The sequence below is a fragment of the Pongo pygmaeus genome, chromosome 15, assembly GCF_028885625.2.
Source record: "Pongo pygmaeus isolate AG05252 chromosome 15, NHGRI_mPonPyg2-v2.0_pri, whole genome shotgun sequence".
Taxonomy (NCBI): Eukaryota; Metazoa; Chordata; class Mammalia; order Primates; family Hominidae; genus Pongo; species Pongo pygmaeus.
Genome location: NC_072388.2, coordinates 62,790,471 through 62,816,362, shown reverse-complemented (window position 1 = coordinate 62,816,362; position 25,892 = coordinate 62,790,471). Strand labels below are relative to the sequence as shown.

General features: G+C 38.5%; 1 protein-coding gene across 10 annotated transcripts in view; it reads right to left on the bottom strand.

Moving 5' to 3' along the window:
- The window catches only part of SYNE2 (spectrin repeat containing nuclear envelope protein 2), a 433,601-nt gene that overhangs the window by 238,944 nt on the left and 168,765 nt on the right, over positions 1–25,892 (bottom strand). For all 10 annotated transcript variants that reach the window (XM_054449822.2, XM_054449816.2, XM_054449824.2 and 7 more), the window contains 8 exons: positions 19,850–19,950; positions 17,493–17,594; positions 13,622–13,759; positions 4,975–5,139; positions 3,682–3,794; positions 2,687–2,849; positions 977–1,055; positions 533–720 (listed from right to left, as the gene is read on the bottom strand). In XM_054449822.2, coding sequence (XP_054305797.1) covers positions 533–720; positions 977–1,055; positions 2,687–2,849; positions 3,682–3,794; positions 4,975–5,139; positions 13,622–13,759; positions 17,493–17,594; positions 19,850–19,950 — 1,049 coding nt within the window. The remainder of the gene's footprint in view (positions 1–532; positions 721–976; positions 1,056–2,686; positions 2,850–3,681; positions 3,795–4,974; positions 5,140–13,621; positions 13,760–17,492; positions 17,595–19,849; positions 19,951–25,892) is intronic.

Below are 25,892 nucleotides of genomic sequence, written 5' to 3'. Positions count from 1 at the left end.
AGATTATTACATGAATAACACACGAAAACAATAATGAATTACATTGACAGTTGTTCCACACCTCTACACATAAATTAAGGTATCTTGATTTTCCTCCTCTAGAAATCAGGAAGATATTAGAGCTGAAAGGTTTCAACCAAATGGAAAAATAAAACTTTCTGAACAGTAGTTTATTTTAACTGTGTCTATAAGCTAGCCAGTATATTAAGTCTTATTTCCTCTCCAAAGAGCTTAGCAAAACATCTCCCAAAAGCTATTACTCTGTATGTAAATTATACCTTAAGAAAGCTCTGTGTGTGGGAAGAGGGGGGCGTGTATGTGTGTATGTGACCATGTATATATAAACCAGTGGAGAAAACTACCTCTTGGCAATTATATTGGGAAGAAACTAAATTCTTTCCAAGACCTTGAAGAATTTTCTAAAACACTGGTGTACTCTTCTCTGTTTTCTCATCTTTGGATTGAAAATGAGGGTCACAAAATAAAACAATTAAAAAATAAAATTGAGCAGATGCTATTAGACTGCAAATACCTCTTTAATTTCTTCCTTCTTTGTTTCCTCAAAGCACGCCCTTAGTAAGCGAAGGTTTTCCACATAAGTAGCCCAACATGCCAGCACTTTTTGTAGAGTGGACTTCACATTATATATTTTTTTTCTATACATACAAACATCAGATTTCACCATCATATACTGTTTACTAATATTCTGACATTCTCCAGCTACAATATTAACAAAACAAAAAAGTAATCTTAGGAAACAATTTTTTATTAATAATACTATTTAAAAATATTTGCATATTAATTGACAGCGGCAAAATAATATGTACTCTGACAATATTAAAAGTGAAAGCAAGAATTTTCCCAGGAAAACACGCCCATAAAACTAATTTCTTAAACATTATATAGAAAGCACAACGGATAAAACATCATTGTTAAGTGACAGTCATTCCATCAAAAAGTAACTGAACTACTTTACCCAAATTCTTATAAACTTCTCCACATTTTTGAAAAGAAGTATCAAGTCGAGCTAGGAATTCTTTTTCTTCAATAAATTTCTGGGAAGAAAACAAAAAACATATTGACAGTTTTTACTTTTAAAATTGTGCCAAGAAATCCAGATAGTGAGATACAGCCATTCAATGAAGGACATAGTTACCAAAATTTCTTTAGGGCTTTAATACTACATATTTGGTAGCAAAAGAGGAAGAAGGATGGTGAAAATCTAGGAGATATAAGCTGAGTGTGAACATTAAATAGGTCTGACATCTGATAAAATTGATCTTAATGTGGTGACATGGTGCTATAATGGTTTTCCTCTTGTGGAAAAAAGGCAAGTATTTAATTTCAGGATCTCCTACTTTGCACATTTTCTTAATATTACATAATTGTGTCAGTTGCTCTTATTTCACATGCTTTGAGTAATTTTTTTAGATATATTAGAGTATGTTACAAAAAGATATCCATCACACAAAAACATTTCAGAAACTACCATTAACCAAATTCTGTTATGGAAAAAATACTAAGCTAATTCAAAATTCATATTGACTGTATACTTATGTGTGCCAATAGTATGAATATTTACATAGAAAAATGAGAATTCAAGCAAGGAAAAAGAAATAGAAATACTCAAAATCTAGCCTAGTTTAGAATGATGCTTCCTGTTTGGAAACTTAGAGTGTTTAAGTCATAAACTGGAAGTAAATTTCTCTTTATAATTTTTAAAAATTTTTACAATAAAATTTACAATCTTGGATTTTTCCTTCCCCGCTCATTTCTTTTTTTCTTTTTTTTTTTTTTTAAGACAAAGTCTTGCTCTGTCGCCCAGGTTGGAATGCAGTGCAGTGCCACAATCTCAGCTAACTGCAGCCTCCACCTCCCAGGGTTCAAGTGATTCTCCTGCCTCAGCCTTCCAAGTAGCTGGTATTACAGGTGCCTACAACCACACCCAGCTAATTTTTGTATTTTTAGTAGAGACAGGGTTTTGCCATGTCTCGAACTCCTGACCTCAGGGGATCTACCTGCCTTGGCCTCCCAATGTGTTGGGATTACAGGTGTGTGCCACTGCGCCCAGCCCCACCCCACCTCATCTCTAAAAGGAGGGAAACAAAAAGGACAAAGCCTAAATGTAGAATTGACATTTCTGTGATGCTGTAGTTTTAACTTAGATCTGAACACACTTATATGCAAGTCACTTCAAACATTTTTTCCTATAAATTAGAAGAGCTAAACCCAAAAGGAAAGCCTCAAGACAAAAGAGAAAATGTATTGTTTATCCTAGCTAGTAAAATTTAGTAAGCTAAGATCAAAATGTTATAAGAAAAATGTAATTACTGCATGAAACTATGAATCTGAAAAGGAAACAAAAATAAACATTTCAAGTAAGTGAAAGAGGAATTTTTAATGAAAAAAAGCATGGAAACCTTTTATATTACATTAATAGACCTGGTTAACTCTTAATCTCCCCTTGGGCAGTAAGTAGTGATATTTTCTATATTTTTACTCTTTCCTATGCTCCTGTTTGACTCCCTGTAATTCTTTTCTCCATGCAATATTTAAGCTAATGAAATCTACCAAGAAAACCCATCTCAAAACCTGAAGAGTTAATGGGAAATCATGCCAAGGAAAAATGCAAACACAGCACCCAGAGATGGAGGAGTTGCCTAAGACACAAAATTAAAAAGCTTACATGCCAGTCTTCCAGCAATAATTCCACAGATTCTCTGCTCCCATATTTAATGTTCCAAATATCCAATTTTGATTTCACTTCATCTACCAAACCAAGAACTAAGCACTTGTAGTAATGAAATTCTAGAAGTAGAATAATTTTTTTCTCCAAAATGTTGTTGATTCTGGAAAACAGTGCAGGTTTTAGAATTTAACTTAATATTATTGACCAAATGTGAGAAATCTGTTCAGCATTTTAAAAAATATTGAGGCTTTAGCTTTTTCTTTTAAGCACATGGAACTCAGATGTATCACTGTCTTTTTCTTTTTTTAACACTGTAAAACAAATACTGTGACTAGATATACAACAACCATTTCTAAGGTAAAAACATCAAAAACAGAACATTTTCTGAATAAACTATTCTCCGACTGACAAAACCTGTAATAAAATGCTGATCTATGAAATAGTTTACTAAATCTGAAAACTTCCATAACTTAATGAAACTATAATCTAAGTTTATATATTAAAAGTTTTCATTATTAAGGCTAACACCCTCTTATTATTCTAATAAGTTGTTTTTGAGTAATAAGAAAAGATAATGAATTAAATAATCTCAATATTCGTAGTATTTTACAGTTTATAAAGTGCTTTCATATCCCTCCTCCCATTTGATCCAGTTTCCTGGTGAGACCTGGACAGGGCAATTATCATTAACCTAAATTTACAAAGGTGGAAACATGCTCAGAAAGAGAGTAACTTACCCAAAACCAAGATACAGAGCTCAGTTTCTGAATGTTTTCCATCACCATATTCTACCATTCAATAAAAAAGGAGGTATGTTGGCCTAATATCTATAATGTTACTACTACATAAAACGTGAAGATACTGTTATCAAGATTTAAAGGAGAATACTTGGTAAAAATGATCTAAAAATCTGTATTTTGTGGTCCCTGTAGTATCAGTCGTTACTCAAACGTGAATAGTGCCAGCAGCTGTAAAATGGTAGTGTTACACACCGTCTTTTCATTTCCTCCAATTTGTTAGGTGGTACCAATGGCAAGTGATTTTCATCCTTATTTTCAAAGGTAAGGAGAATGTTCGAATGATGCTCAAATCTATCCATCAGGCTCTGAAAAGAAATTCAGCATGACATAAACGATATTTATTGCCAAACACTGTAATTAAGGGTTTGTCAATCTCACTTGCATTACATCTTTTTTCAAAAAAAAATCATAAAGCCCTCCCCCCAACCCACTTTTTTTTATTGTTTTAAGACACAGGGTCTTGCTCTGTCACCCAGGCTGGAGTGCAGTGGTGCGATCATAGCTCACTGCAGCCTGGAATTCCTGGATTCAAGGGATCCTCTCACCTCAGCTTCCTGAGTAGCTGGGTCTACAGGCACACAGCACAATACCCAGCTAATTTTGTTTTTTAAAAAAATTTCTGTAGAGGTGGGGTCTTGCTATATTGCCTAGGATGAAACTACCCCCTTTAACTAAAGATTTTGTGAATACATATTTTCGGCAGGGCGCAGTGGCTCATGCCTGTAATCCCAGCACTTTGGGAGGCCGAGGTGGGCAGATCACAAGGTCAGGAGCTTGAGACCATCCTGGCTGACACAGTGAAACCCCGTCTCTACTAAAAATACAAAAAATTAGCTGGGTGTGGTGGCGGGCACCTGTAGTCCCAGCTACTCGGGAGGCTGAGGCGGGAGAATGGTGTGAACCCGGGAGGCGGTGCTTGCAGTGAGCCGAGATCGTGCCACTGCACTCCAGCCTGGGCGACAGAGCAAGACTCTGTCTCAAAAAAAGAAATTTTCATCATAAATGTTTTAAATCTGAACATTTTACAGAGAAGCAGACGGTAGTTTCTTTAGTAAAACCATTATTACAATCTTTTATTTATTTGGTGTATTTTCCATTCCTTTGTAGGCTCAAATACCATAAATCTCACATAATTTTTTTTCATGCCATTTTAGTGAGAACTCAGTCCCTCAAATTTTAAATCAGGCTCCCCCTTCTCCACCCTCCCACCCCTTGACCTTTTTTTTCGGTCAGACTTTATTTATAGTTGCTTTAGAACTCTATCCTTATTTAGATTCTATCCTAATTGTTTCAACCTTAAACTAGCACAATGGTCATGAATGTAAAGTTACGTTCTAGGTCCCAAAAATTCCCAGAGGAATCATTCTAAACCATCCTCAAATATCCACTATTATCCTTCTCTTCTTTTTAGGACACAGTCTTCCTCAAGAACAATCCCTAACAAAATATGTATTTTTCTACATCTCTTTTTTTTTCTTTTCCAACCTTGAATAAAGTCATTTTCTCTTGTATCAGAGTCACGGCTTGAGAGTGATCCTGGGAGGCTGACAAATCTTCATCCATAAGCTCTTCTACCTCCTGGAGCCAAGCTTCAGTTTGATGGAGGGGTGGGGGCAAGGCATAATTCAGCTTTATTTTCCATGCATTAATCTGAAAAAAAAGAAGATATTCTTCAGTAGAACTTTTCTAGTTTATTTCTTCACATACAGTATGTTTGATTCTTTGAAGTTTCTCTGGAAGCCAAGTCTGATAAATGTGATCAATTATCAGGAAATCTTCATCAATGGGTAAATTTCTTAGTTTTAAATATCACTTGGCTACTTGCTCACCAGGAATATAATTTGTTCAAAAGCTGTAGGAAAAGAAGACATAAGAAAAAACAAATGTTTTGATAAATCCACAACAAGATATGGGGGAAATTCAAAAGATTAAAAGCACACCTCTAAGCAAGGATAGACTATCCTACTGAATGACCATCATTTGAAATGCCGTATGTCCTTGTGTGCTCTGATACTACAACTACATCTTCCATACAGATTTATAACTTCTTCCCTCTCTAGCCCTAACTGTATATCCCCATGACATATCTCTACCATATCTCCCGAATATCTGTCCTTCACGGAAGCACCACCCATCCCCAAATCCAAGTACATCTCCTCCTTCCTCAGCCTGCCACCACTCCCTGCATGCACAAGCATGTGAGAAACACACACTCTGACTGCTTGCTTCTCCAAATACTCGCTGTACTCTTGTGTCTTCATTCTCGCTGCCCCTGCTACCTGAATGTCCCCCCCGGCAAGCGATGTCAAAACTCACTCACACGTTCATTCATTTACTCATCGGCCAAACATTTATGAACAACCTATTGTGCTAACAGCTGGAGATAAAGATACAGAAAGCTTCTGGCGTGGAGAAGGACCATGTGATGGTTACCCATCATTTAATGCTATGCAGCAGTTAGGCGAAAATTAGATGCTCAAATGCCAACATGGAAGCACCTTAAAATACACTGTGTTCAAAAATAAAAAGAAACAACATATAACCTCAAGGGTACACAACTTAAAAATACATGCACAGGTCGGGTGCAGTAGCTCACACCTATAAACCCAGCACCTTAAGAGGCCAAGGCAGGCAGATCAGTTGAGCACAGGAGTTCAAGACCAGCTTGGGCAACAAGGAAAAAACCCCATCTCTACTAAAAATACAAAAATTAGCCGGGAGTGGTGGTGCACACCTAGAGTCTCAGCTACTTCAAGAGACTGAGGTGGGAGGATCACTTGAGCCCAGGAGGTCAAGGCTACAGTGAGCCATGATCATGCCACTGCACTCTAGCCTGGATGACAGAGTAAGACCCTGTCTCAAAAACAAAACAAAAGAAAACAATACACATAAATTCAATCTATATTATGCAAAAACATAAAACGAAAAGAAACACATTAAAGATATCAAAATTGTGGCTCAAGGAGAAAGGAGAATGGAAAGAAGGTATGAGTATAAAAAGAAATCAACACACAATTAAGCAAATGAATAAAAACAACAGCAAGGCCCTGCCCAGCTCCACGCGTCATGTATGAATGGAAGAGCAATTTAATACAATCCCCTATGTCAGAGTGTAAACCAGATAAATAAAAGCCACAGCTCTTGCCTGAACCACCTATCCAGAGAAGCAGCCAAGAACATGGTTATAGGAAAGTGTGTTAAGTGATGTCACAGAGCCAGGCAGGCAGAGGTTGCAGTGAGCCAAGATCACACCACTGCACTCTAGCCTGGGCGACAGAGTGAGACCCTGTCTCAAGATATATATATATGCTGGTACGGTGGATCACGTCTGTAGTCCCAGCTACCTGGGAGGCTGAAATAGGAGAATCACTTGAACCCAGTAGGTGGAGGCTGCAGTGAGCTGAGATCACACCAGTGCACTCCAGCCTGGGCAACAGAGCGAGACTCTGTCTCAAAAAAAAGAATGTGACTTTTTACACAAACTTACTGCTATACAGTTTGAATGTTTATCTCTTCTGAATCTCATGTTTAAGTTTGATAACCAATATTGGGGCTGGGCCTAACAGGAGCTGAGTTCCCACGAGTGCTGGTTGCTGAAGAGAGTCTGGCACCTCCATTCTCTCTCTGTCTCTCTCGCTCTCGCTTTATCTCTTGCCATATGATTTCTATACAAAAGCTCCCCTTTGCCTTCCACTATGAATGGAAGTAGCCTAAGGCCCTCACCAGAAGCAGATGCTGGTGCCACGCTTCCTGTACAGAAGCAGAAACGTGAGCCAAATAAGCCTCTTTTCATTTATTTGATACTGCTGTGAAGATCAATCACAAATTAAAATTTGTTTCACTCAACTTTCTCTAATGAAAAGTACTGGTCTTAAGTCTGTATTTTATCTTTCTGTTACCCAGTCTAATTCTACTAAATGCACTGTTTTTATTGTTTGAGGTTTTTTTAATTATTACTTTATTGTAGAGACAAGGTCTCATTATGTTGCCCAGGCTGGTCTTGAACTCCTGGCCTCAAGCAATCCTCCTGCCTTGGCCTCCCAAACTGCTGGGATTGCAGGCATAAGCCCAGTTGAGTTCTACTGTTTTTTAAACAGGCAAAAATTTGTATATTAGAGAGATCACTTCAACATTAATTCATTCAAAAACATTTATGGGGTACCCATCATATGCAAAAGCAAATATCTAAAAGATATTTAACCATGTACCCAGGTATACAAAATGAGGACAAAGCTAGCTTCCTTTAAGGCAGTCAAATGGAACTGTGCATAAAATGAAAGCATTAGATATTACAGTTTTTCCATTTTGTTTTGCTTTTTTTTGTCTTGCAAGTTTAATTTTCTCAAAAGGCATATGGCAAAGATAATTCTACAACCTTTTTTTTTTTTTTTTGAGATGGAGTCGTGGTCTGTTACCCAGGCTGGAGTGTAGTGGTGCAATCTTGGCTCACTGCAACCTCTACCTCCCAGGTTCAAGCAATTCTCCTGCCTCAGCCTCTCGAGTAGCTGGGATTACAGGCACACACCACCACACCTGGCTAATTTTTGTGTTTTTAGTAGAGACGAGGTTTCACCATGTTGACCAGGCTGGTCTCGAACTCCTGACCTCAGGTGATCCGCCCGCCTCAGCCTCCCAAAGTGCTGGGATTACAGGTGTGAGCCACTGCACCTGGCCAATTCTACAATCTTAAATCATTAACTATTTGCCATTATGTCTCCAGATGAAAGCAAAATGAAAAAAAGTTATTTCATTACTGTAATTTTTTTTTCTTTTTGTTTTGAGACGGAGTCTCACTCTGTCTGCCAGGCTAGATACACATCTCGGCTCACTGAAACCTCCGCCTCCCAGGTGCAAGCGATTCTCCTGCCTCAGCCTCCTGAGTAGCTGGGATTACAGGTGTGTGCCACCATGCTTGGCTAATTTTTGTATTTTTAGTAGAGACAGGGATTTGCCATGTTGGCCAGGGCTAGTCTTGAACTCCTGACGTCAAGTGATCTGCCTGCCTCAGCCTCCCAAAGTGCTGGGATTACAGTCATGAGCCACCGCACCCAGCCATTTTTGTGAATTTTCAAATAAACAAGTTAGCATGTACTTTTAGTGTGTCTAATTACTTGTACATTTGCCAAAAGATAAAACAGAAATTTGATAAATAATTGAGTTAAAGAGAGGCTAAGAGCAATACCTCTAGTTCAACTATTATTCTTTGCACAACCAGAAGACAGCTGCATATATTTTGAATTAAACCAAACCTGTTTTTTCCGACTGAGGGGTACACTCAATATTTATACAGCAGGCAGAAGAGGAAGAACAGCAGGCAATGTTTACCTTTCATTCCTCTCCTTTCTCACTTAACACTTCCCTTCTGCAGTAATTACTTTTCAATTTGGCTGAAAATTTATGTAAGATCTTAACAGGTCAAAATAATATAATGTTGCTATTTTCTACAGTAGGCTCAGTATGAAACCATTTACTATGATACTCTGAGAAATCTCTGTTCTCAAACTATTGAACCAGAAACTGCATACATGGTTTCAACTTTTATGTCCTCAATGACTTTAAAATTAGCAATATCTCATTTTGCCACACCAAGAAACTGAGCTGCAGTTTACCTGACTGAGGAATGGATTTTCAAGCTATTACCAATTTACAGCACTTAATCTTGCAAAATAGTTCTTTTTATGGTTTTTCTCATTATTTGGGCAATTTTTCCTTATTTAACAAAATCAGGCCAGGTCTCTGTGGCCTGGAACAGCCTGAGCTATATAGACAATATCTTCTTCATTGCCTTCCACTTTGTTGAGGACCTGTCACACACAGGTCTTATCCTTCACAAGAGTCCGTTTCAAAGCGGTGATCAGAATAGAAACTGACAATGCAATAAGCACCACACTGATGGGAAGATTCTAGGAGCTCCAAGTTCTTCAAAATTAGGTTGTCTAAAAGAGTGGCTCTTTTAAGCCACTGGACTGCTATTTAATACACTTAGTAAATGGTGTGGAAAATGTATTCTGAAAACAGGCTGCCACTCCTGACAGCCAAGCAAAGGGTCAGCAAACTTTTCCTGTGAAGAGCCAGAGTAAGTATCTTTGACTTGTGGGCCACACAGTTCCTGTCATAACTCTATAAATGTATTAAAAATCATTTCATTATCCATTTAAAAATGAGATGTTACATAAATTATACCTCAATAAAGTCATTTTTTTTAATGAAGGCAAAATAAAGACATATTTAGAGATCAAAGAAAACTAGGTGAATTTGTCACTCGCAGCCCTGTATTGTAAAGTAAGTGAAAGGAAGTTTCCAGGCTGAAGGGAACTGAACTCAACAGAAACTCAAATCTCTAGATAAGAACATGGGAAATACCTAGATAAATATAAAAGATTAATTTTTTCATTTAATTTCCTTAAAATATATGGTTGTTGAGAGCAAAAAAAAAATTATAACATGGCCCTGAGGATTTTAAGACATACACTACATGTGTCATGTATATTTATATATAAAACAACTATAGCATAAATAATGGGAGATGAATCAATTTGATTGCAGGATTTCTACATGTTACAAAAAGTTGTACAATAACTTAGATATTGTACAACTCTAAGGGTGGGTGTGGTGGCTCACACCTGTAATCCCAGCACTGAGCCCAGGAGTTCAAGACCAGCCTGGGCAACATAGTGAAACCCCTTCTCTGCAAAAAAAATACAAAAGAAATTAAGTGCGCATGGTGATGCATGCCTGTAGTCCCAGCTACTCAGAAAGCTGAGGTGGGAGGATTGACTGAGCCCGGGAAGCAGAGGTTACAGTTAGCCGTGATCAAGCCACTGCACTCCAGCCTGGACGACAAAGAAAGACCCTGTCTCAAAAAAAAAAAAAAAAAAAACCTCTAAGTAGACTGTAAAAATTTTATAATGTATATTATAATCCCTAGAGCAACCACTAAAAACATGATAGGAAGAAGTAGAGCCAAGTCAATAAACAAATCAAAATGGAATTCTTAAAAAACGCATGATCCAAAACCAGGCAAAAAAGGAAGAAATGGGGGCCAGGCACAGTGGCTCACGTCTGTAATACCAGCACTTTGGGAGGTCAAGGCAGGCAGATCACTTGAGGTCAGGAGTCCGAGACCAGCCTGGCCAACATGATGAAACTCTGTCTCTAATAAAAATACAAAAATTAGCCAGGCATGGTGGCAGGTGCCTATAATCCCAGCTACTCGGTAGGCTGAGGCAGGAGAATCGCTTGAACCTGGAGGAAGAGGTTGCAATGAGCCACAATCATACCATTGCACTCCAGCCCGGGAGACAGAGAGAGACTATATCTCAAAAAAAAAAAAAAAAGAAAGAAAAAAGAAAGGAAGAAACAGATAGAAAAAGCAGAGAGAATAAACAAAACAAAGAGTTAAATGATATACCTAAATTGAACTATTTCAACAAGTATACTAAGTGGACTAAGCACTACAATTAAAAGAGAGGGGATAGGCTAGGCACAGTGGTTCATGCCTGTAATCCCAACACTTTGGGAGGCTGAAAATTCTAATTCAGGAGCATTGCTTGAGGCCAGGAGTTCATGACCAGTATGGGCAACATGGGAAAACTCCATCTCTACAAAAAATTTAAAACTTTGCCAGGCGTGATGGCACACACCAGTCGTCCCAGCTACTTGGGAGGCTGAGACAGGCGGATGGCTTGAGCCTAGGAGGCTGAGGCTGCAGTAAGCCATGATTGTGCTGGTGCACTCTAGCCTGGACAACAGAGTGAGATTCGATCTCAAAAAAAAAGACAGGGATTGGCAGAGTAGGTAAGAAAGCAAGATACAACTATATGTCATTTATAGAGATACACTTTGAATATAAAGACTCCAAATAGACGAAAAGTACATGAATGAAAAAGATGTACTATACAGTCAGCATAGAAGACTGGAATGACTATACTGGTATAAGATTAAGTATAATATTACTAGATGTCAAGAAAAACAGTATTATTAAAGATAAGCAGGAATATTTCATAATGGTATAAGTCCTCAGGAAGACAAAGTAATCATAAGCATGTATACACAATGACAATGTTTTAAAATACACGAAGCAAAATTTGACAGCATTGAAGACAGATTCTCACAGATTTTAATACTCCTCTCTCAGCAACATATACTAGAATTGGACAAAACATCAGTCAAGACGCAGATAATGCGAACAAAATTATCAACCACCTTATATTAATTAATATTTGTAATTTGGAAGCAACATAAGTGCCCATCAACAGATGAATGGATAAAGAAAACATGGTACATATACACAATGGAGTACTATTCAGCCATAAAAAAAAAAAAAATAAGGGCTGGGCACAGTGGCTCACGCCTGTAATCCTAGCACTTTGGGAGGCTGAGGCTGGTGGATCACGAGGTCAGGAGATTGAGATCATCATGGCTAAAACAGTGAAACCCCATCTCTACTAAAAATACAAAAAATTAGCTGGGCGTGGTGGGATGCACCTGTAGTCCCAGCTACTCAGGAGGCTGAGGCAGAGAGTCACTTGAATCCAGGAGGTGGAAGGGTTGCAGTGAGCCGACATCGCGCCCCTGCACTCCAGCATGGCGACAGAGGAAGATCCCATCTCAAAAAAAAAAAAAAAATTAGCCAGGCATGGCAGCATGCACCTGTAATCCCAGCTACTCAGGGGCTGAGGCAGAAGAATCTCTTGAACTCAGGAGTCAGAGTTTGCAATGAGCTGAGATCACACCATTGCACTCTAGCCTGGGCAACGGAGCAAGACTCCATCTCAAAAAAAAAAAAAAAAAGAATGCGATTCTGTCATTTGCAACAACGTGGATGGAAGTGGAAGTCACTATGTCAAGTGAAATAAGCTAGGCACAGAAAGACAAATATCACATGTTCTTCCTTATTTGTGGAATCTAAAAATCAAAACAGTTTAACTCATGGAGACAGAGAGTAGAAGGATGATTACCAGAGGCTGGGAAGGGCAGTAAAGGGGAAATGGAGATGGTTAATGGGTACTAAAAAAATAGAAAGAACAAATAAGACCTACTATTTGATAGCACAACATGGTGACCACGGTCAATAATAACTTAATTGTACATTTTAAAATAACTTGAAGAGTGTAACTGGATTGTTTGTACCTCAAAGGATAAATGCTTGAGGGAATGGATATCCCATTCTCCAAGATGTGCTTATTTCACATTGCATGCCTGTACCAAAATATCTCAGGTACCCCATAAATATATACACCCACTATGTACCCATAAAAATTAAAAATTAAATTGAATTTTTTAAAAAGTTAACATTTATAGAATATTATACCCAATGACTGCAGAATATGTGTTCTTTTCAAGTGCACAAAGTTATGTACCATATGCTGGGCCATAAACCATGTCTCAATGAATTGAAAAGGACTGAAATTATACAGATATATTCAGACACACATGCACAAATTCATCCTTACTCTCTGTGGGTTTGTTCCTACTTCTTTCAAGCATCTACTGATATTGATACATGATAGTAGAGAAGAAGCCACAGGTCAACCAAAATATAGATAATCTACTGTGGCAAACCAAGAATTGATAGCAAATATATCAAGCTTGGATAAGCTTGCGTTTTCTCTAAGCAGAATGCAAAAAATCCCTACTTAAAAGATGACCACTACCCAAATGATGCCATGGAGAAAATATAAAAACACAATCCCATTTTCTGATGAAGCATCTATGCTGTCTTTTACAGAATTTCTCATGGAAGTTTAAAATAAAGCCCTCATCCAAAAAAACAGAGCTGCCCTTTGAAAATGTTCTTTTTTATTTGAGACGGAGTCTCATTCTGTCGCCCAGGCTGGAGTGCAGTGGTGCGATCCCGGCTCACTGCAACCTCTGCCTCCCAGGTTCAAGTGATTCTCCTGCCTCAGCCTCTCGAGTAGCTGGGATTACAGGTGCTCACCAACACACCCTGCTAATTTCTGTATTTTTAGTAGAGACAGGGTTTCACCATGTTGGCCAGGCTGCTATCAAACTCCTGACCTCAAGTGATCCACCCGCCTTGGTCTCCCAAAGTGCTGGGATTACAGGTGCGAGCCACTGCTTTTGGCCTGAAAATATTCTTCTAATTCTTCTAATCAACACAAACAGTCACCTGGTGATCGAGGCCATCCCAGGCTTCTCTCAACTGTAAATGATCCTTGTCCAGCTCATCCGGATCCTGTTTTATTGACAGGACATCCAAAAAGGACTTTTTTTCTTCATTGAATGACTCCATGAAGGACAGCAGGCTCTACAATTAGAAGAGTATTTTAAAGATTGAAAATGTTTAATTCCATTTATATCATCTAATCTGTTATTTTGAGGTCTATAGGTATAGGATATAATTAAGTTTTTACTTAAAAGGTAAAATCCCCTGAATCCAGTATCCTCTCTCTGCTCTGGTTTCCTTCTTCAGTGCACTGTGATAACTGGGCACCAGCATAATGTCATAGGTCTCACTCTGTGCTTTGTGTATTGTTGGATTTATACTGGAATGGAGCAGCAAGGTCACTGGGCTACAGGACAGATCATGATGCCACATGGAAAATATGAGTTTGTTTGTTCTCCGCAAGTATGCACTCACAACAAAATAAGAATGCATGAATGTGAAAATTATATGTCAGCAGTAGTCATATATAAGCGATTTTCAAAGTGTTCATGAATAACTGAGCTTCAGCTTATTCTTCCCAATTCATTTTATATAAACTTTGAGAAACACTTTGCCTTCAAATATTTAATAAGTAAAGCTTTTTCTTGGTTCACATTTGTGTGAAATATGGGTGTTTAAGAGTTATCAGGCCAGGCGCAGTGGCTCATTCCTGTAATCCCAGCACTTTGGGAAGCCCAGGTGGGTAGACCATGAGGTCAAGAGATTGAGACCATCCTGGCCAACATGATGAAACCCCATCTCTACTAAAAATACAAAAATTAGCTGGGCGTGATGGCGCCCGCCTGTGGTCCCAGCTACTCGGGAGGCTGAGGCAGGAGAATCACTTGAACCAGGGAGGCGGAGATTGCAGTGAGCCGAGATCGTGCCACTGCACTCCAGCCTGGTGACAGAGATTCTGTCTCAAAAAAAAAAAAAAAAAAAAAAGTTATCAATTGGCCAGGCACTGCAGCTCATGACTGTAATCCTAGCAATTTGGGAGGCTGAGGCAGGTGCATCACTTGAGCCCAGGAGTTCAAAACTAGCCTGAGCACTACGGCAAAACCCCCTATCGACCAAAAATTAAAAAATTAGCTAGGCATGGTGACACACACCTATAGTCCCAGCTACTCAAGAGGCTGAAGTGGGAGAATGGCTTGAGCCCAGGAGGCAGAGGTTGCAGTGAACTGTGATCAGGCCATTGCACTACAGCCTGGGAGACAGAGAGAGATCCTGTCTCAGGGAAAAAAAAAAAAAAGAGTTACTGATTACACAGATTTTTTTTTTTTTTTTTTGGAGACAGGATCTGGCTCTATTGCCCAGGCTGAAGTTCAGTGGCATAATCTTGGCTCACTACAACCTCTGCCTCCTGGGCTCAAGTGAACCTCCCACCTCAGTCTCCCAAGCAGCTGGCACTACAGGAGTGCACCACCACATCCGGCTACTTTTTTTTGTTGTTGTTGTATTTTTTGTAGATACAAGGTTTCACCATGTTGTCCAGGCTGGTTTTGAACTCCTGGGCTCAAATGATCCACGTGCCTCACCTCCCAAAGTGCTGAGATTACAGACATGAGCCACCACAACTGGCCATAGATAACTACTCAGCTCTGGGTTGTAGTGTGAAAGTAGCTACTGACAGGTGTGGCTCTGTTCCAATAACGTTTTATTCACAAAATGGGCCAACCTCTGCTTTAGAATCATGCTGCTCAAAGTACTCCAAGGATCAGCATTAATGTTTTAAATGTCACTTACAACATTATCCAGAATTATTGACAGCATTTTAAATGAAATGTTATGAGAAAGTCAGAGGATAATTAATTTACTCTAATTCTGATAATTAATGACTTCATAAAGTCTTCTTTCTATTTAGGAAACCCGAATCTGTGATACATTATTAAATCAAAGACATATGTGAGAACAATGCACTTTCAGTAAATGATGAGCACTTTGTCAAGAAAAAAATCTTACACCAGAGTTAAGGGAAGAAGGTCAAGAAGCCTATGCAGTTCAGACCAAAGGAAGAAAAAGATTTTTGATCCCTTCCTTCCCTGATGCTTCCAAAGCAAAAAAGCAAAGTATGGCCAGCAAGTTACACAACCCACTGAATGTTACAGTTGAAAAGGCTGGACTTATCCAACTCTTTGACTTAACAGACAGGGAGATGGAGGCCTAGAGGGGCTAAGTGCTGTGTAGGTACCTGACAGTATCTGCAGCTTGTTCAGGACAAAGCACTGGGGAGAAGCACAGTGCTGCATAGACAATGGGCTCTAAGAAACGGGACTGAGGAACCTTTGCTTTGTTTCCTATTAAGTCTCTTTCAAGACTGTACAGGGAATAACTACTTACCCCAGAGAAGCATCACAATGTAAAAACAGCTAGGGCTTTAAAGCTACACTTTCATTCAAATCCCATCTCTACCCTTTCAGTAGCCATGTAACCTTAAATAAGCCACTTATTATCTTCATCTGTAAAACTGGGATAATACCAAGCTCAGCAAGATATTTTAACATGTGAAATGCAAATCAGCAAGTTAACTGCTACATAGAAAATGTTCAACATGGTCAGGTGTGGTGGCTCACACCTGAAATCCCAGCACTTTAGGAGGCTGAGGTGGGCGGATCACTTGAAGTCAAGAGTTCAAGACCAGCCTGGCCAACATGGTGAAAACCCATCTCTACTAAAAATACAAAAATTAGCCGGGCCTGGTCGCGGATGCCTGTAATCCCAGCTACTCAGGAGACAGAGGCATGAGAATTGCTTGAACCCAGGAGGCAGAGGTTGTAGTGAGCCAAGGTCATACCACCGTACTCTAGCCTGGGCCACAGAGCAAGATTCCGCCTCAAAAAAAAAAAAAAAAAAAGAAATATTCAATATGTGGTAATAATCACAGTTGTCATTATTTCCCAAAGGACTCTCGGTTGAGCCCTGTATTGTAATTCTGGGATCCCTATTCCTGATTTTTCTTTCATTCAATATTCATTCTAAAAAGCATGTTCTGGGGCCGGGCGCTGTGGCTCACGCCTGTAATCCCAGTACTTTGGGAGGCCGAGGCAGGTGGATCACCTGAGGTCAGGAGTTTGAGACCAGCCTGACCAACATGGAGAAACCCCGTCTCTACTAAAAATACAAAATTAGCTGGGCATGGTGGTACATGCCTGTAATCTCACCTACTCGGAAAGCTGAGGCAGGAGAATTGCTTGAACCTGGCAGGCGGCGATTGTGGTGAGCCGAGATCGTGCCATTACACTCCAGCCTAGGCAACAAGAGCGAAACTCTGTCTCAAAAAATAAAAATAAAAATAAAAATAAAAATAAAAATAAAATAAAAAGCATGTTCTGCTTTAAACCAGGGATTGGAAAACTTTTACTGTAAGGGGCAAGACAGTAAATATTTCAGGCTTTACAGAGCCATATGGTCTCTATCACGACTACTCAACTCGGGTTATAGTGTGAAAGTAGTGACTGGCAATACTTAAATGGGTGTGGCTCTGTTCCAACAACATTTTATTTACAAAATGGGCCAATCCCTGCTCTAGAACCATGCTGCTCAAAGTACTCCAAAAACCAGCAGAATCAACATCACCTGAGACCTTGTTAGAAACACAAAAACTCGGGCCCTGCCCCAGAACTACTGAACCAGAATGTGCATTTTAACAAGACTACCCAGTGAATCACACGCACCTTAAAGTTTCAGAAGTAGAGTCCTAGAATTCAGCCTTAAAACTTTCAGTGAATTTAATATTTAAAATACTTAATCCTGAAACAGTTTTCTAAAAACATACTTACTGCTTATCGCTTAAAAAGTAAATTACAAACAGCTGTTTAAAAATCATACTTACATTATACTTTTTAAAGTAGGTATCATTCTCTGAATCCTTTAGCAACTTCTGTAGTCTTTCCTTTTGCAGAGTTAACCAGACCATAGCATCTTTCACCTTTCCCTGTATTTTGCACACACAAAATTGAACTATATTTTAAACATACTTGGTTTTTTTAACAAAAAAATTAACAACTTGAAACATCAGTGAAATAATGCCATCGTTACACACCAATGATTCATTATGCCAAAGAGTAATTTCACTTGTTCATATAACACCTTAAATTTTAAACCAGATTGAAACTAGCATCTGAACATGACAATGTGCTAAAGAAATGGGCAAGCAACCCACCCCCGCCCCCATTTTGGCTTGGAGAACATTATTCTAAATCACTTCTTTATAGCAGGCATTTCAGAAGACTGCCTTCCAATAAATCGAAATATGGGGTAATTCAAGAGATGTTCACACCCTGCAAAAACACTGACATCAAAAATAACTCAAACACTTTCGAGAGCCTAAAAATAACACTACCAAAGGTTTTAGCTATGCTATCATTAAGATGTGAACAACAATTACTTTTTCCGTAGATTCTTGCTTAGGTGGTAAACTTGCTTACATTTGGAAGCCAATTTTACTACTATAGGACAAAGAAGTTATATCTTATTTCCACTCTTCCTTAACCTTCATTTACTTTGTTTTTTCCTATTAAGTAAAAGTTTTCTAATATTTTTGCACTCAATTTCATGGACAGTTGAATCTTTCATTTCATTTTTTTAATATGAAAATTAATTAGAAAAGAATAGCTCCTCAGCAGGCCAGAAATAAGTGAACTGAATTATAAGCCTGCATCTCAGCTTGAGACTCTCTTCCAGAGTCAGCAACAATCTGGCTTATTGCCTCAAACTTAACAGCTGGAAAAACACAGGCCCAATTTGTCAAATAAAATGCATGTAAACATGTCTGAAAATGCATGCAAACATGTGGTTTAAAATACATTTTTAAGTAATATCGAACATTTTACTAAATTCACAGCACTCATTTATCATCTTAGAAGCAGAATAAGAGTTTCTTTTCAGCTCAGCAATTTTTATGAAGTTTCTACCCACAATATTTTGTGTAACTCACTGAAAGGAAAGGAGAAAAACTGAATAATCAAATGACAATCTAATAGTAATTCAAGGCTGGGCACAGTGGCTCACGCCTATAATCCAGCACTTTGGGAGGCCAAGGCAGGCAGATCACTTGAGGCCAGGAGTTCGAGACCAGCCTGGCCAACATGGTGAAACCCTGCCTCTACTAAAAATACAAAAAATTAGCCAGGCAGGATGGTCCATGCCTGTAATCCCAGCTATCGGAAGGCTGAGGCACGAGAACCATTCAAGCCTGGGAGGCAGAGAAAATAGTAATTCAAGAGTATATCAACAAATAGGGATTAACAATAGAACACAACACTTTCATTTATATGAATCACACAATTTCATTTATATGAAGCTAAAGAATAGGCAAACTGGAAATGTGCTCAAATGATGGTGAGGGTTGCCCGATCACGTAAATACACTAACAACCATTGAACATATTAAATAAATGAATTTTATGGTATATAAATTATATCTCAATAAAGGAAATAAATATTATAATACACAAAAACTTGATAGGCCGGCCACAGTGGCTCACTCCTGTAATCCCAGCACTTTGGGAGGCCGAAGTGGGTGGATTACTTGAAGTCAGGAGTTCGAGACCAGCCTGGCCAACATGGTGAAACCCGGTCTCTACCAAATATACAAAAATCAGCTGGGTATGGTGGCACGTGCCTGTAATTCCAGCTACTTGGGAGGCTGAGGCACGAGAATCACTTGAATGGGGAGACAGAGGTTGCTGTAAGCCAAGATGGCGCCATGCACTCCAGCCTGGGCGACAGAGCAAGACTCCGTCTCAAAAATAAAAAATAAAAAATAAAAATAAAAATAAAAATAGAATATTATAATAAAAATTTGATTATCTTTAGATTTTTAAAAGCTTAACTTCATTTGTCTTATATAGTGCCCATCTAAAAGTTGTTTCAGATAATTCAGTAAAGTTTAATAAATTATCCCTTTGAACCTAAAAAAAAAAAAAAAGAACATTCAACACTAATCTACAGTAAAAGAAATTAGAATGCTGGTTGCCTGGGGTGGGGAGCAGAGATGGAAAAGGTGCCCAGTGGAATATTCTGGGTACTAGAAATGTTTTACATCATGACTGAAGTATGATTTACAGGGGTGTATGCTCATTAAACTGTACATTTAAGTTCTGTATGCAAATTATATCTTGATTTTAAAAACTAAACCATTAGCAGGATACAACTAAAATGAGGTTGATTTATGCATATGAAAACATACCCGAGCCTCCTCTCCAGTCCCAGGGGCGTCTTTGGAATACTGCAGAAACTGTGCCACATAGGTCATGATGGACTTTTCATCAGGATCAACAACATCCACATCTGCAAGATATGCCACACTATCAATTAGCTGTTACACATTTGCTATAATGAATACTCAAGAATGGGCTACGCCATAGCCTCTGCCATTTGGTTCACAGGCTCTGGAAATGCACCAAAGCAGTCACCCAGCCATCCAATCTCTGTTTACTCAGCCTTGCTGCAAGACTGTGCAGTGGCTAAGAGTTTAGATCTATACTCAGAGAGATCTGGGTTAAATCCTGGCACTAGTATGTGCACAGTCTCCGTTTTCTAATAATAAAGTATCACTATGGGGTATGTCTGAGGGCATAAGTAGTCAGAGAGGAAGAAGAGGAGAAAATAAAGCATTCCTCTTTCTAGACACATGGTGCAGAAATTCCTCCGGGAATGCAGGAACATATAGCAATTAGAATGCATTCCTGACACGTTGGTCTTGGCATGTGTGCAGTAAAGCATCTCCAAAAGCATATATTGTATGGAAGGCTTATCTAAGACATCCACAGAGTTTGTTCATTCATTCATGGAACAAGTACATCTACTGAAAGCCTTCTATGGGCCAGGTTTTGTGTTGCATTAAGAGTCCATGGTGAAATAAGTTTGTAAAATGCTGAATTAAACAAAATTTTAAAGACTACAAATTCTTATTTATCTTATTTTTAATTTTTTTTAGGCAGGGTCTCTTTATGGTGTCCAGTCTGGTCTCAAACTTCTGGCCTCAAGCAGTCCTCCAACCTCAGCCTCACAAGTAGCTGGCACAAGACACTGTGCCAGGCATATAAATTCTGTAAAGTGCAGAACTTCTCCAGGCATCTAATAAGTGAAGGAGATCATAAAATCACAAAAGGGGGGATGCAATATGTCACAGACAAAATGAACACCTAATTTGGAGGTGTTTCTTGACGTAAACAAGCAATGAAGATTATTGAAAAAAAAAAACTTCACTGTTTATTTATTAAGTTAAACTAAAAGCAACAAATATTTACAGAGAGCCAATAAATGTGGGTCACAGGCAGGAGCTACAAGGATACATAAGGTATGGTCCATGCCTTTGGAGATCTTACATTTCAACCCTCTATTCATTCAGCTAGTAGATGCTAGATGCCTTAAAACATTATCTGCCCCTCAAGGAGTTTAAGGTTAGGAGAAAAACAAATAACAAACAAATACAACACACCATGCGTGCTTTAGTGAACATATTTACTAGGTTCAATGAGTGCTCTAAGTCACCTGAAGTAGAAAATAAATCTAATCCCTTTGCAAACAATGTAATTCAAGGCAGTAAGCATATAAAAGCCAGCAATAAAAAGCTGAGGGTAGGGGCTCAATATAGGAAGAATTTCTAAGAATTAAGTTATTCTATCTTTAACTGAAAAAGATATAAACACCAAGAGATACATAAAATAATGATACTGGCTTATTTAGATATCGCTTTATAAAAACTTCTCATATACGAAGCCACGCGTGAAGATTAAATGTGTTAACAATATTATGTCAAAATAGTTCCCTTATTCAAATATGACTATGGTATTTGGTTTGCATAAATAATCATGATGCATTTCATATTTTTGAGCTATTATTTAAGCCATTTATAATGAATTACGGGCAATTATGCAGAGGAAATTTGTTTTTACTATAGGGTCTATTTCATTATTTGCCTGGTTATTTGTAAATACAAAAATGGAGAAAATATTTTATACTAATAATAAAGATTTAGAGAATCACAATATAAGAAAAGTATTTAAAACAGTCATCAGAAACAGGAAATGAGAACAAAAGCATGAGGAAAAATAAAGGAAAAACAAAAGACAATGAAAAGCCAAAAAGAAAAGCCAAAAGACAAAGAAAGGGAGAAAAGAAGGTAAAAAAGGAAGGGGGTAAAAAAAGATAGGGGTAAAAAGTTAACAAGAATTAGTAACAACCAACATGAAGCCAGACCAATGTCCAAACTGTAGAAATACGGCTGTAGGCAGGCCAGGTGCGGTGGCTTAAACCTGTAATCCTAGCACTTTGTGAGGTCGAGGTGGCGAATCATCCGAGGTCAGGAGTTCTAGACCATCCTGGCCAACATGGCGAAACCCCCTCTCTACTAAAAATACAAAAATTAGTCATGCGTGGTTGCACATGCCTGTAATCCCAGCTACTCGGGAGACTGAGGCAGGAGAATTGCTTGAACCCAGGAGGCGAAGGTTGCAGTGAGCCGAGATTGAGCCGCTGCACTCCAGCCTGGGAGACAGAGCAAGAGACTCCATCTCAAAAAAAAAAAAAAGAAAAGAAAAATAAAAGAATATGGCTATAAGCTCACATATAAGTTCTAAGTTCACATTAGGCTGTGAGCTTACAAATATCACCTAATTCAACTCTTACCAAAACCTGAAGTCCAAAGAGGCTAAATACCAGTAGCAAAGAACACAGCTACCACACCAGATCTTGGTTTCTAATAGCATTCTCCAATAAAAAGAGCCAGGGTTCCTTGGAGAAATGACTGATCTTAAGACTGGGGCAGGAAATATACAAGATAAGCCTGCAGCGTCTTGTCAGGCCAGAAAGTAAGAAAATGCTCAAAAACAAACAAGCAAACTCCATACTGATGGGGATAAATCAAAGGAGCATAGGAGCCAACTGAAAGAGCTCCTAGTGGCCAAAACTTTGAGTGTAAAGAGGACTTTTTAAAAAAATTGACCATTAAAATAAACAAAGTAGTATTACATTACAACCAGGAGTATAAAATATCAATAAGTCCATACTGATAGAAATAAATGACTGAATAAATAAGTAAATGGGGGAGAACAGACAAATCTCTGTGCAGAAGAACTTCAAATACTTTACATAGATAATCTGCCATCAAGGAGAGCGAGCGTTAACTCTCCCAAGTGTGGGCTATGCAGTGATTTCCCTCCAAAGAGCACAGTATGGAAAGAAGGGGGAGAAAAGAGTAACTTCACCATGAGAACCCTGATCAGCACTAGCTCAGCCAGGTGATCAAGGTAAGCATCAACAGTAATAAATCATGTTGACAGTGTATACCCTTGAAAGGATGTGATGAGAATGACATTCTACTCCTGAGTTCTTCCTTGCAAGAACACAAAAACCCAGTATAATCATGAGAAAAAAACTTAATGCAAATTCCAATAAAAGGGCATCCTACAAAATACCTAAACAGTAATCTCCAAAACTGTCAAGGTCATTTATTTAAAAGTCTGGGAAACCATCACAGTCAAGAGGAGTCACAGGAGATATGACAGCTACATGTAATGTGGTATCCTGGCTGGATATTGAAAGAGAAAAAAGTCATTAGGTAAACACTAAGAAAATATGAATAAAGTATGACCTTAATTTAAAATAACATATCCGTATTGGTTCATTAATTATAACAAATGTACTATACTAATGTAAGATGTTAATAGGGGAAACTGGGTGCAGGGTTTATGGGAATTTACTGTACTATCTTCTCAATTTTTCCATAAATCTAAAATTGTTCTAAAACTGAAAGGTTTTTTTTGTTTGTTTTTGAGATAGAGTCTCACTCTGTTGCCCAGGCTACAGTGCAGTGGCACGATCTCTGCTCACTGCAACCTCCGCCTCCCGGGTTCAAGCGATTCTCCTTCCTCAGCCTGTGCAGAAGAACTTCAAATACTTTATATAGATAATCTGCCATCAAGGAGAGTGAGCATAACTCTCCCAAGTGTGAGCTATGCAGTGATTTCCTTCCAAAGAGCACAGTATGGAAAGAAGGGGGAAAAAAAGAGTAACTTCACCATGAGAACCTTGATCAGCATTAGCTCGGCCAGGTGAGGCAGTAACTGGGATTACAGGCATGCACCACCACGTCCGGCTAATTTTGTATTTTTAGTAGAGATGGGGTTTCACCATGTTGGCCAGGCTAGGTCTTGAACTCCTTCCCTCGTGATCCACCCGCCTCGGACTCCCAAATTGCTGGGATTACAGGCATGAGCTACAGTGCCCCGCTGAAGTTTATTTAAAAATACAAAAAGGGGCCAGGAGTGGTGGCTCACGTCTGTAATCCCAGCATTTTGGGAGGCTGAGGTGGGCAAACACTTGAGGCCAGGAGTTCAAGACCAGCCTGGACAACAGAGTGAAACTCCATCTCTACTAAAAATACAAAAATTAGCCAGGCACAGTGGCACACACCAGTAGACCCAGCTACTCAGGAGGCTGAGGCAGGAGAATCACTTGAACCAAGGAGATGGAGGCTGCGGTGAGCCAAGATCACGCCACTGCACTCCAGCTTGGGAGACTGAGCAAGACCCCGTCTCAAAAAAAAAAAAAAAAAAAAAAAATTAGCCAGGCATGGTGGCGCACACCTGTAGTCCCAGCTACTCGGGAAGCTGAGGCACAAGAATCGCTTTAACCCAAGAGGTGGAGGTTGCAGTGAGCCAAGATTGCTGGGCAACAGACCAAGACTCTGACTCCAAAAAAAAAAAAAGGAATAAAGTATTGATACATGCCACAACATGGATGACCTTGCAGACATTTTGCTAAGTTAAAGAAGCCAGTCACAAAGACCATATATTGTATAATTCCATTTATGTGAAATGTAATTAGCAAGTACTGGGGCATGGCGGGGTTAGGGGCAAATGGAGAGTAACTGCTAATGGTCACAGGAGTTCCTTTGGGGATGACAAAAATGTTCTAAAATGAACTGTGGTGATGATTGAACAATTTTGTGAATACAGTTCTCCTTGGTATCCACGGGAATTGGTTCCAGGACTCATCTCTAGATTGCTTTTAATATCCAATACAATGTAAATGCTATGTAAATAGTTGTTATACAATTGTGTAACATGTATTGTTTAGGGAATAATAACAAGAAAAAAGTCTGTACATGCTCAGGACAAATGCTTTTTTTTTTCCAAATATTTTCAATCCAATGTTGGCTGACTCCATGGATATGGAACCCACAGACATGAAGGGCAGGCTGTATACTAGAAACCACTAATTTGTATACTTAAATGATACATTATATGGTATGTGAATTATCTCTTAATAAAGCTGCTTAAAACCAAAAAGATTAAGTGACAAATCCACAGTCACCTGGTCAGTGAGTGTGCTGGAACTAGCTGACTCACATCGGCTTAAGAAAGTTGACTGCTAAATGTTCAGAAGTTTTTGTAAGCTGGTTGTGAAAAAATCATCAATAAAAATTAAATCATATAAATGCACAAATTATATTAAAAGCACAGGTAATAAATACTCAAAACTTATCACTTCCCAATTATTGTATTACATTTTACTATTAACTATATGCTCCTGAGGCTATCTGTCTGTTGTATCTGTATGATGGAAACAACATATAATGGTGTGGGTACTGCACATCTTTTTCTAATTCTGTGTTCAGTGACTGCACATTGGTAACTTGAAATCAGTCATAGCAGTAGCATTTGTCACACAGAAGTCTGCAAATGAGGGCTTGACTGTTGTTCTGTTAACTGCTAAAAAAGAGTTGAAGAAATTGTTAATAATGCAGGTAAATCTTAAAAATATTTTCTGTCTAAAGCTTAGTTGCATTGCGAATAGCATAAAAAGTTGAGAAAATATTCTTTCAGTATTCAATTCAGCAAAGAAGTCATTCATGTCATTGAAGAACAAATGAAGTTCTGATATACCTCTTATTCCACTTACTTATTAACATAAAGGAAATTCTAAACTAACATTCATGTCAGAACTATACTTCTTCAGCAAATACAACCCTAAGTTAGTTACAGATGGATATAGAGTTGGCAAAAATGAACAGAAGCATTTTGGAGCTATATGAAATCTGTAAGAAAGCATATCATAAATGTTATAATTATTTATAAAATAATACATATTCCTTAATATCAGTAAAATCTATAATAGTGTAAACGTGTGTACATTTCCCATTGTTTGGGAGAGCCAGTCATTAAACATTTGTATACACACCCCAGTAATAGAGCTGAGACTAGAATTCATACATGCTTGACCTA